The sequence below is a fragment of the Scyliorhinus torazame genome, chromosome 25 (genome assembly GCF_047496885.1).
Source record: "Scyliorhinus torazame isolate Kashiwa2021f chromosome 25, sScyTor2.1, whole genome shotgun sequence".
NCBI classification, from domain to species: domain Eukaryota; kingdom Metazoa; phylum Chordata; class Chondrichthyes; order Carcharhiniformes; family Scyliorhinidae; genus Scyliorhinus; species Scyliorhinus torazame.
Window position 1 is genome coordinate 33,208,789 of NC_092731.1, and position 11,449 is coordinate 33,220,237.

Here is an 11,449-nt window from a genome sequence, read left to right on the forward strand (position 1 = left end):
GGTGGACGGTTTTACCGCCAGGAGACCGAGTGGCTCCGAGTTCAACCTGGAGTCCTCCGGCCTGCGGGTGAATCACTCGGCCGTGTATTACTGCGCCTGGAGTCTTCACAGTGGCTCAGAAAGATGGAGCAGTTCAACAAAAACCCCAAAGGCAGCGGGAGAGAGAAAACCGCGCGGTGCGTTCAGCAGCAGTGGATTATCGTGCTGACCGAGTATATATTTGACAATAAGATCAGGATTATTATCAATGTCAGTGATTGGATTTAGATGAACATTGGAAAAGGGGAACTGGAAAAGGGAGAGCGGTATTGATACAACTGAGAAGTTCTAATTATCAGGAAAAACCGAACATGTTCGGTCCTGTAGAAAAGCGAAGGTTTGGGGGCTGTGCTGATCGAGGTGTTTGGCATTATGAAACGGGATTGATAGAGGGAGAGAAACTGTTTCCACTTGTGGGGACACCAGATTTAGGAGATCATCAATATAAAATTGTCACGATTAAACCCAATGGGAATTCAGGAGAAAGCCCTGTGCACATAAGCTGCTGGGAATGTGGAGCTCGCCACCACAGACAGTGTCTTAAACTGAACACCGTAGGTGGATTTTAGAGATAAATAATATACTGGATAAGTAGATGAGGGATATGTTGGGATTTCACAGAAGCCCTGCTGGAACTTATCCATTAGATACATTCAGCGACCAAGGGTCCAGTATGCTCTCATTAGGTGGTTTTGAGTGAAACAAATAATGTTTCTTCAACGGGCCAGCAGAGGGCACTACGTGACCATGAACTACCTCCTTGTCTGTGACAAGCTTCATGGAGGATAGAATGAGGCAATTGTTTCTGTTTCTGTGTTTTATCCTCGGAATATCTTATCATAGAATTATCAGTGCAGAAGGAGGCCATTCGGCCCGTCGACTCTGCACCGGCTCTAGGAAAGAGCACCCTACCCAAGGTCGACACCTCCACCCTATCCCCATAACTCAGTAACCCCACCCAACACTAAGGGCAATTTTGGACACTAAGGGCAATTTATCATGGCCAATCCACCTAACCTGCACATCTTTGGACTGTGGGAGGAACCGGAGCACCCGGAGGAAACCCACGCACGCACGGGGAGGATGTGCAGATTTTGCACAAACAGTGACCCAAGCTGGAATCGAACCTGGGACCCTGGAGCTGTGAAGCAATTGTGCTATCCACAATGCTACCGTGCTGCCCACTTACCTTCTACTCACTTAATCAAATAAGCTTCATTGTGGAGATCATCTTTTGGCAGACCATCTTTTTCCTTTTCCATGACGAATTTAAGTAGTACTGCATTGTGGTCGCTCTCAGTAAAATGCTCCCCCACTTCTCCCCCTTGAACACCTGCCCTGCTTTCTTTCCCAGAGCTAGGTCCAGCACTGCACCGTGCCTTGTTGGACCGTCAACATGTTAATATAAAAAACTCTCTTCAATGTATTTCAAGAACTCTGCTCCCTCTGAACTTGAAATGAGCCGAGGACCCTGGAGCTGTGAGGCAGCATTGCTAACCACTGTGCCACCGTGCCATGCCACTCCGGTTTACAAACAAACAAAGAACAAAGAAATGTACAGCACAGGAACAGGCCCTTCAGCCCTCCAAGCCCGTGCCGACCATGCTGCCCGACTAAACTACAATCTTCTACACTTCCTGAGTCCGTATCCCTCTATTCCCATCCTATTCATGTATTTGTCAAGATGCCCCTTAAATGTCACTATCGTCCCTGCTTCCACCACCTCCTCTGGTAGCGAGTTCCAGGCACCCACTACCCTCTGCGTAGAAGACTTGCCTCGTACATCTACTCTAAACCTTGCCCCTCTCACCTTAAACCTATGCCCCCTAGTAATTGACCCCTCTACCCTGGGGAAAAGCCTCTGACTATCCACTCTGTCTATGCCCCTCATAATTTTGTATACCTCTATCAGGTCTCCCCTCAACCTCCTTCGTTCCAGTGAGAACAAACCGAGTTTATTCAACCGCTCCTCGTAGCTAATGCCCTCCATACCAGGCAACATTCTGGTAAATCGCTTCTGCACCCTCTCTAAAGCCTCCACATCCTTCTGGTAGTGTGGCGACCAGAATTGAACACTATACTCCAAGTGTGGCCTAACTAAGATTCTATACAGCTGCAACATGACTTGCCAATTCTTATACTCAATGCCCCGGTCAATGAAGGCAAGCATGCCATATGCCTTCTTGACTACCTTCTCCACCTGTGTTGCCCCTTTCAATGACCTGTGGACCTGTACTCCTAGATCTCTTTGACTTTCAATACTCTTGAGGGTTCTACCATTCACTGTATATTCCCTACCTGCATAGACCTTCCAAAATGCATTTAATCGCACTTATCCCCGAAACGTTACATATTCTTTATTTTCAGGTATAAATCCAATTCCCCTTTGGATACTTCAATGGAACCTGCTTCCACAGAATGCTCCGTGCAGACTCCAACCAGCCTCTGGTTGAATTCCTTTCTCCACGTATGATTGTGAATCGGTGTCCTCTCTTGATGCTCTCTGGAGTGGGAACAGATTTTCACTATTTACCTTGTCCATGGCCCTCAGGATGTGAATACCTCTATCAAATCTCCTCTCGACCCGCTGTTCCCCAAGAAAAATTGTCCCAACTTCTCAAATATATCCTCACAGGAATCATTCTTATGAATCGCGTTTGTATTCCCTCCAATGCCTTCAGATCCACCCTCAAGTATTGTGCCCACACTGGCTGCCGTCTCCAGATGAGGCCTAACTAGTGTCTTCTCGAAGTTCAACGTGACCTTCTTACTCTTGTACTCAATGCCCCTATTGATAAAACCTAGGAAACTATGGTGTACTGAGGTGATGCATTTTGGTTGATCAAATGAGGGCAGGACATACTCAGTTAATGGTAGGGAGTTGGGGAAAGTTACTGAACAAAAGATCTAGGAGTACAGGTTCATAGCTCCTTGAAGGTGGAGTCGCAGGTGGACAGGGTGGTGACGAAGGCATTCAGCATGCTTAGTTTTATTGGTCAGAATATTGAATACAGCAGTTGGGACACCTTGTTGAAGTTGCACAAGACATTGGTAAGACCACGCATGGAATACTGTGTTCAGTTCTGGGCACTCTATTATGGGAATGATATTGTTAAACTAGAAAGAGTGCAGAAGGGATTTACGAGGATGCTACCAGGACTTGATAGTCTGAGATATAAGGAGAGGCTGGATAGGCTGGGACTTGTTCCCCTGAAGCGTAGGAGGCTAAGGGGTAATCTTATAGAGGTCTATAAAATAATGAGGAGCATAGATATGTTAGATAGTCAATATCTTTTCCCAAACGTAGAGGAGTCCAGAACTAGAGGCCATAGGTTTAAGGTGAGAGGGGAGAGATACAAAAGAGACCAGAGGGGAAATTTCTTCACACATAAGGTGGTGAGCACCTGGAACGGGCTTCCAGAGGCAGTAGAGGCGGGTACAATTTTTCCCTTTAACAAGCAATTAGACAGTTACATGGGCAGGGTGGGTATAGAGGGACATGGGCCAAATGTGGGCATGTGGGACAAGCTTAGTGACAGAAACTGGGCAGCATGGACAAGCTGGGCCAAAGGGCCTGTTTCCATGTTGTAAACATCTATGACTCTATCTATGAATATATGCATGAAAACTGTTGTTTCAACATCACCAACTACAGCCAATGTTTTCTGCACATATTCACCGAGGTCCCCCTGCTCCAGCTCTTCCTTTAGAGTTTCTCCCATTATTTCTCCCACACCTCTTCCCTATCCCCATAGCCCCAGTTAATCCTTGGGCACTAAGGGGCAATCTGGCGTCGCCAATCTACCTAATCTTCACATCTGTCTCTCTAGATTCCTCCCGCCAAAATGAACTTCCTCACACCTCTCTACATTGAACTTGATCTGCCCCTTGTCTGGCCAATCCACCAACATGTCTATGTTCTTTTGAAGTTCAAGCCGATCCTCCTCCCACTTGCCAACACTTCCAAATTTGGTAATTTGCATCTGCAAATTTGAAATCATGCTGAACACATCAGATGCTGAAAATACACAATCAGCTCCACTGCAATATGTTTCTTCAGGAGGGAATACAGAAAACCTATAAAATTATGAAGCGAATGGATAAGATAGAAGCAGAGGGGTTGTTTCCACTGGCGGGTGAAACTAGAACTAGGTGACATAGCCTCAAAATAAGGGGGAGCAGATTTTGGACTGAGTTGAGGAGGAATTTGTCCATAGACATAGAACATACAGTGCAGAAGGAGGCCATTCAGCCCAGCGAGTCTGCACCGACCCTCTTAAGCCCTCACCTCCACCCTATCCCCGTAACGCAATAACCCCTCCTAACCTTTTTGGACACTAAGGGCAATTTAGCATGGCCAATCCACGTCTTTGGACTGTGGGAGGAAACCGGAGTGCCCGGAGGAAACCCACACAGACAAAGGGAGAACGTGAAGACTCCGCATAGACAGTGACCCAGCAGGGAATCCAACCTGGGGCCCCAGCGCTGTGAAGCTACAGTGCTATCCACTTCCACCGTGCTGCCTGACTCAAAGGGTTGTGAGTCTGTGGAATTCCCTGTCCAGTGAAGCAGTTGAGGCTACCTCGTTGGATGTTTTTATGGCAAAGATGGATAGATTTTTGAACAGTCAGGGCATTAAGGGTTGCGGTGAGCGGGCGGGAAACTGGAGCTGAGTCCATTAAAAGATCAGCAATGATTTAATTCAATTGCAGGGCAGGCTCCAGGGGCCAGGTGGCCTACTCCTGCTCATAGTTCTTATGTTCTAATGTTAACGTCTTGTGTCCTGTGCCCCTGTAATTTTATCTCTAACATTTGGTATTATCCTGACCGCCTCCTGGGTCCGATATATTCGTCCTGAGGTTCGTTTCCCACCACCAGAGCAGTGTTCCTGAAGTCTGCGGCTCTGTAAGAAATCCAGGAGAACATCCTCCATTTTGTATGACATTCTATTGATGTAAAGGCTGAATTCGATTAGGTTCCATGATTCCATCTTTCCTCATTCTGTGTTTCACATTGTTTGTGTCTATGGACAGTTAAATTCCCCTTTTGTTCCACAACTCACTCATTTTCATGAATTAGAAACTGCCCTGATTAATTTCCCTTCGGTGCACTGTGGATAACCCGAATAAAACTCTATTGGGTTTAACCCCCCATGAAGTTGTTCTTCAGGACTATCAGGGGGCTATTCAGCAGCTTGACACTTTTAAATTATTTAATCATGGCTCATATGACTGTAAACCCCAATTTTCTGTTGAAATTTCCAATTCAATTCCACCCTCGAAAGCTTTTTACAGGGGACAGTGTTCCAGTTGGTGTCAATTACTGCATCCTGACATCAGGACTGATCAGCTTGCTGTTAATTTGAAGGTTCTGTCCCTTGCTCCAGCTTCCGCACTCCCCCAGCTCTCCCCACACCATCATCATCCAGGGCGGCACGGCGGCACAGTGGTTAGCACTGCTGTCTCACAGCGCCAGGGACCTGGGTTCAATTTCGACCTCGGGTGACTGTGCAGCGTCTGCACGTTCTCTCCGTGTGTGCGTGGGTTTCCTCCGGGTGCTCCGGTTTCCTCCCACAGTCCAAAGATGTGCAGGTTAGGTGGATTAGCCATGCTAAATTGTCCCTTAGTGGTCCCAACAGGTTAGTTGGGGGTCCTGGCTTATGGGGATAGGGTGGGTGCCTGACCCGAGGTGGGGTGCATTTCGACAGGCCGAATGGCCTCCTGCTTTGTAGGAAGTCTATGAAATCTTTGAAAATGTTCATCTCCATCGACCCGAAATGCCACACTTTATAAGGCTATTCAGTTAACTATTTTAATTTAAGGTCACAGACAATGTCCCAGTGGGGATGGTGAAATTTCCTGAGCTCTGCCCGGAGATCACGTGATCATTGTCCATGCTCAATATGAAAAAGAGGCAAAGTCCAAACTTATAGAAACTCAAGCGCCGCTGCTCACACATTGACACAGAAGAGGGACTGTTGGAGTTTGTGGACCCAGGCATTGAGACCCAGGCATATCCGGAGGCAGAGAAATGAGCTGCTGGGCGATGAAGCTATTGCCGCCAGAGGAGGATGTTTGCAAGAGTGTGTTTCTGTCACAATGGAGCTTGTGGGGATTTAAGGCCCATTGAGGCAGCAACGTGGACCTCGTGTCGGAAAATCATTGGGAAATACAGAGAGACTGGCTGAAAACACTTTGGAAGAACATTGGAAGATTCAGCTTGGTGTGGCACTGGAAAGGGCAATGCTTAGAAATTCAGCAGGAATTTGAGGCTTAATCTACCAAAGAACAAAGAACGATACTGCACAGGAACAGGCCCTACAGCCGGCCAAGCCTGTACCGGTCATGATGCCCTGACTAAATTAAATCTTCTACACTTCCGTGGTCCATATCCCTCTATTCCCATCCTATTCATGCATTTGTCAAGATGCCTCTTAAAAGTCACTATCGTCCCTGCTTCCATCACCTCCTCCGGCAGCAAGTTCCAGGCACCCACTACCCTCTGTGTAAAAAGACTTCCCTCATACACCTCCTCTCAACTTTGCCCCTCGCACCTTAAACCTATGTCCCCGAGTAATTGGCTCCTCCACCCTGGGAAAAAGCCTCTGACTATCCACTCTGTCTATGCCCCTCATAATTTTGTAAACTTCTGTCAGATCGCCCCTCAACCTCCATCGTTCCAGTGAGAACAAACCGAATTTTCCAACCTCTCCTCATAGCTAATGCCCTCCAGACCAGGCAACATCCTGGTAAATCTCTTCTGCACCCTCTCGAAAGCCTTCACATCCTTCTGGTACTGTGGCGACCAGAATTGAACACTATACTCCAAGTGTGGCCTAACTAAGGTTCTGTACAGCTCAGCATGACTTGCTATATTTTATAAGTGCTGGGAGCTTGGCATAAGTTGTCGAGGATAGTGTTGTCGAGAAGAATACTGAGATTCAGGCTACTAGACTAGAAGGGCTTGAGGTTCATAAGGAGGAGGTGTTAGCAATTCTGGAAAGTGTGATTCTCTGGGCAGCGAGGGAGGAGATTGCTGACCCTTTGGCTTTGATCTTTAAGTCATCTTTGTCTACAGGAATAGTGCCAGAAGACTGGAGGATAGCAAATGTTGTCCCCTTGTTAAAGAAGGGGAGTAGAGACAACCCCGGTAACTATAGACCAGTGAGCCTTACTTCTGTTGTGGGCAAAATCTTGGAAAGGTTTATAAGAGATAAGATGTACAATCATCTGGAAAGGAATAATTTGATTAGAGATAGTCAACACGGTTTTGTGAAGGATAGGTCGTGCCTCACAAACCTTACTGAGTTCTTTGAGAAGGTGACCAAACAGGTGGATGAGGGTAAAGCAGTTGATGTGGTGTATATGGATTTCAGTAAAGCGTTTGATAAGGTTCCCCACGGTAGGCTACTGCAGAAAATACGGAGGCATGGGATTCAGGGTGATTTAGAAGTTTGGATCAGAAATTGGCTAGCTGGAAGAAGACAAAGGGTGGTGGTTGATGGGAAATGTTCAGACTGGAGTCCAGTTACTAGTGGTGTATCACAAGGATCTGTTTTGGGGCCACTGCTGTTTGTATAAATTACCTGGAGGAGGGCGTAGAAGGATGGGTGAGTAAATTTTCAGATGACACTAAAGTCGGTGGAGTTGTGGACAGTGCTGAAGGGTGTTACACGTTACAGAGGGACATAGATAAGCTGCAGCGCTGGGCTAAGAGGTGGCAAATTGAGTTTAATGCAGAAAAGTGTGAGGTGATTCATTTTGCAAGGAATACCAGGAAGACAGAGTACTGGGCTAATGGTAAGATTCTTGGCAGTGTGGATGAGCAGAGAGATCTCGGTGTCCATGTACATAGATCCCTGAAAGTTGCCACCCAGGTTGAGAGGGTTGTTAAGAAGGCGTACAGTGTGTTAGCTTTAATTGGCAGAGGGATTGAGTTTCGGAGCCATGAGGTCATGTTGCAACTGTACAAAACTCTGGTGCGGCCGCATTTGGAGTATTGCGTGCAATTCTGGTCGCCGCATTATAGGAAGGACGTGGAAGCATTGGAAAGGGTGCAGAGGAGATTTACCAGAATGTTGCCTGGTATGGAGGGAAGATCTTATGAGGAAAGGCTGAGGGACTTGAGGCTGTTTTCGTTTGGGAGAAGAAGGTTAAGAGGTGACTTAATTGAGGCATACAAGATGATCAGAGGATTGGATAGGGTGGACAGTGAGAGCCTTTTACCTCGGATGGCGATGTCTAGCACGAGGGGACATAGCTTTAAATTGAGGGGAGATAGATATAGGATAGATGTCAGAGGTAGGTTCTTTACTCAGAGAGTAGTAAGGGCGTGGAATGCCCTGCCTGCAACAGTAGTGGACTCGCCAACACTAAGGGCATTCAAATGGTCATTGGATAGACATATGGATGATAAGGGAATAGTGTAGATGGGCTTTAGAGTGGTTTCACAGGTCGGTGCAACATCGAGAGCCGAAGGGACTGTACTGCACTGTAATGTTCTATGTTCAACATCGAGAGCCGAAGGGACTGTACTGCACTGTAATGTTCTATGTTCTATGTTCTATAATGTACAAATATAGGGAAGGTCAAGTTTTTTGCTATTCGGTAATGTGGAAGTATCTTTCCTCTAATTTGATATCCGTTTTACTAACATACTTTTATTTCACATTTCCAGCATGGTTGTAATTTGCTTTTTATTTGATGTATTAGTTTCCTGTTATTGTTTACACTCTAGATTCTAGTAAACTGCTCAGAATCTTAAATCTTGTCCGGCGATTGTTTACCGTCGGTCACCGGGAAATGCTGATCTCTCTTCCAATGCTATCGGTTCCCACCGAGGTCTGAATATTAGATCAGCCCTCAAACCTCGCTATTCGACAGAATACAGCCGACTCTGTGTAACCTGGACAAAGAAGAGGCCATTCGGCCCCTCCAGCCAGCTGTGCCGTTCCATAAGACCACGGCTGATTTGATAATGGCCACAAATCCAATTTTCTACCAGCACAATTCGGACTCAGCAGGTGAGAAACTTGACGCCCCTGCTGCTCATATATCTCACTGCTGTTGAATATATTCATTGATCCAGTTTCCCATGGTCTCTAAGGTACAACATTCACGACCTCAGCCAAGAAATTCCTCTTCATCTCTGGTTTAGGCACAACACCGATAATTGTCAGCCAATGCTCCCTAGATCCCGATACCCCAACGAGGGCAAAATATGCTCCCAGCATCGACAATGCCAGGCCCATTCACGATAAAATCTTCCACTCGGCTCTGAGTCCCTCCCGGCTGAGGGCCCAGTTTCCCTGTTAAACGGTCTCAAATGTATGTGATTTCCATTCAGACCAGATCAAGTAAATCGCGCCACAACGTTCTACATTGCAAGATATGCAAGCCAGGTTTATGCAGCCTGTCTTCTTAATTTACCCTCGAAGGCCCGATGTTGTTCTGGTGAATCGGAGCAGTGAATCCCGCTCCTCTCCTCCCCGCCCCCCCCCCCCCCCACACACACACACACATTCTCCACTCACCCCTTCATGTTCCTCACAAATTCCGACTGCTGGTCGCTCGACTTATCCAATCAGAGAGTGAGGGGCGGGGCTGATTGCCGGTAAGGGCAGGGCAGTCACTCAGAGTGGGAGGGGCTGAGCTGACAATCAAACAGTGAAGAGGAGGAGCTTTGTAATTTCAGTGTTGTCTTCCCAGTGATGAAGATTGTTTAAAAGGGAAGCGGAAGTGGAAGATGTATCTGCTGCTGACTCTGTTAATCCTGTTTCACCGTAAGGAACTTTCCCAACAACAATCCTTATCCAATATCTCGCTTTCCTGTCCAGTTGCTGACCTCGCCCTTCGTTCACATTCCTTCTGTTCTTCCTATTTTTATATATTTGTCTCTTTCTCCTTGTTTCTTCACTGCACAGTGTTTCCTGATCTCCTCTCACTGTCTCTTTCTCAGATGTGAAGTCTCAGACTATCCGCCAGACTCCCGCCGCCGTCTGCAGATTTCCTGGGCAGGGAGTGATACTAAAGTGCACCGTGGAGGAAGCAGGCATCCCGACCATGCTGTGGTACAGACAATACCCGGGGAAGGAACTGAAGCTGATGTTTTACTCCAATACAGCAAAGTTTGTTGATCCACCAGGAATGGTGGACAGTTTTACAGCGAAGCGACCGAGTGGCTCCGAGTTCAACCTGGAGTCCTCCGACCTGCGGGTGGATCACTCGGCCGTGTATTACTGCGCCTGGAGTCTTCACAGTGACTCAGAAAGATGGAGCAGTTCAACAAAAACCCCCAAAGGCAGCGGGAGACAGCAGTGAGCGGGAAAACCGCAGTCTCACAGTTTAATTTTTTGTAGACCGAATGAGCGATTGGAACAAGAGACGAAGCAGAATGAAATGTAAATTATTACATATAGAGCATCAGGCGAAATGTAACAAGAATTAAAACAGATCTGAGAGTTTATAATTATGAGGAGCGTTTGAACATTTTCACTTCTGTTGAAATGGGATGGCATTGAGCGGATTTGAGGGACGAAGGTGTGAACAGGGTTGGGCAGGCTGGGAACCTGTCCACCTGTCCGCGTAACACTGTAACCCCACTTAGCCCTTTTGACCATTAAGGGGCAATGTTCATAACCAGAGTGCGCAGAGGGAAGTTCGTCACCAATAAATCCAAGTGAGAATTCCTCACAGAGGGGTGAGAATGTGAAATTCGCAGCAACAGGATTCAGAATAGACTCGAGGCAAACAGTCGGGGGAGAACAGGGCAGAAGGATTTGTGAATGGGGTGAAATGTCCACCCCTCCAGTACTGAGGTATTGAACACATTCACTCAGCTGGTTTTCAGGAACTGCTGAAGTTACTTCTGAGTTCAAGTAAGTTAAAGTAGCAAATGCAGAAATAAAGGTCAGAGTTGATAGACGATAGAAACAATAGGGGCAGAACAGAGGAAGCAGTGAAAAGACTCGAGTCATACTGAATTTCCAAATGCTCTTTACAGAGGGCGCTCTAAAACAATGAAACTCATCATTGCCTGGAACATGAATAGGTTCAGTCCGCGTCCAGAAAGGACAAGAGACCCTAGCCGTTCAATTTGATTATGCTGATCTGTATCTTCACTCTATCCACCCGGCTCCAGTATATATCCCTCGACTAACGAATGGACATCTATCAATCTCGGCCTTCAGATATCCAACTGACCAACAGTATTGACTGTATTTGGGGGGAAGAGAGTTCCAGATTCCCACTCCCATTTGTGTAATAAATGCTTCCCTTCCTCACGGCCCAAAGTCCTAAATGTGCTGTTTCAGTCCCATACCTGTGAATCCCAATAACGCCTAAAACCACCACAAGTCAGTTCTCCTCTTAGCCTCCCAGAATCAAGGTAAAGTGGGCTAGATTGTGCAAAG

At 46.8% G+C, this 11,449-nt stretch overlaps 1 gene segment (V, D, J or C); it reads left to right on the plus strand.

Annotated features, from left to right (window-relative positions):
* The first annotated feature begins 9,015 nt into the window (after positions 1 to 9,015).
* LOC140402251 (T cell receptor beta variable 30-like) lies at positions 9,016 to 10,358 on the plus strand. The segment is given in 2 exon segments: positions 9,016 to 9,061; positions 9,997 to 10,358. Coding segments are annotated over 2 exon segments (408 nt in total).
* The last annotated feature ends 1,091 nt before the right edge of the window (positions 10,359 to 11,449 follow it).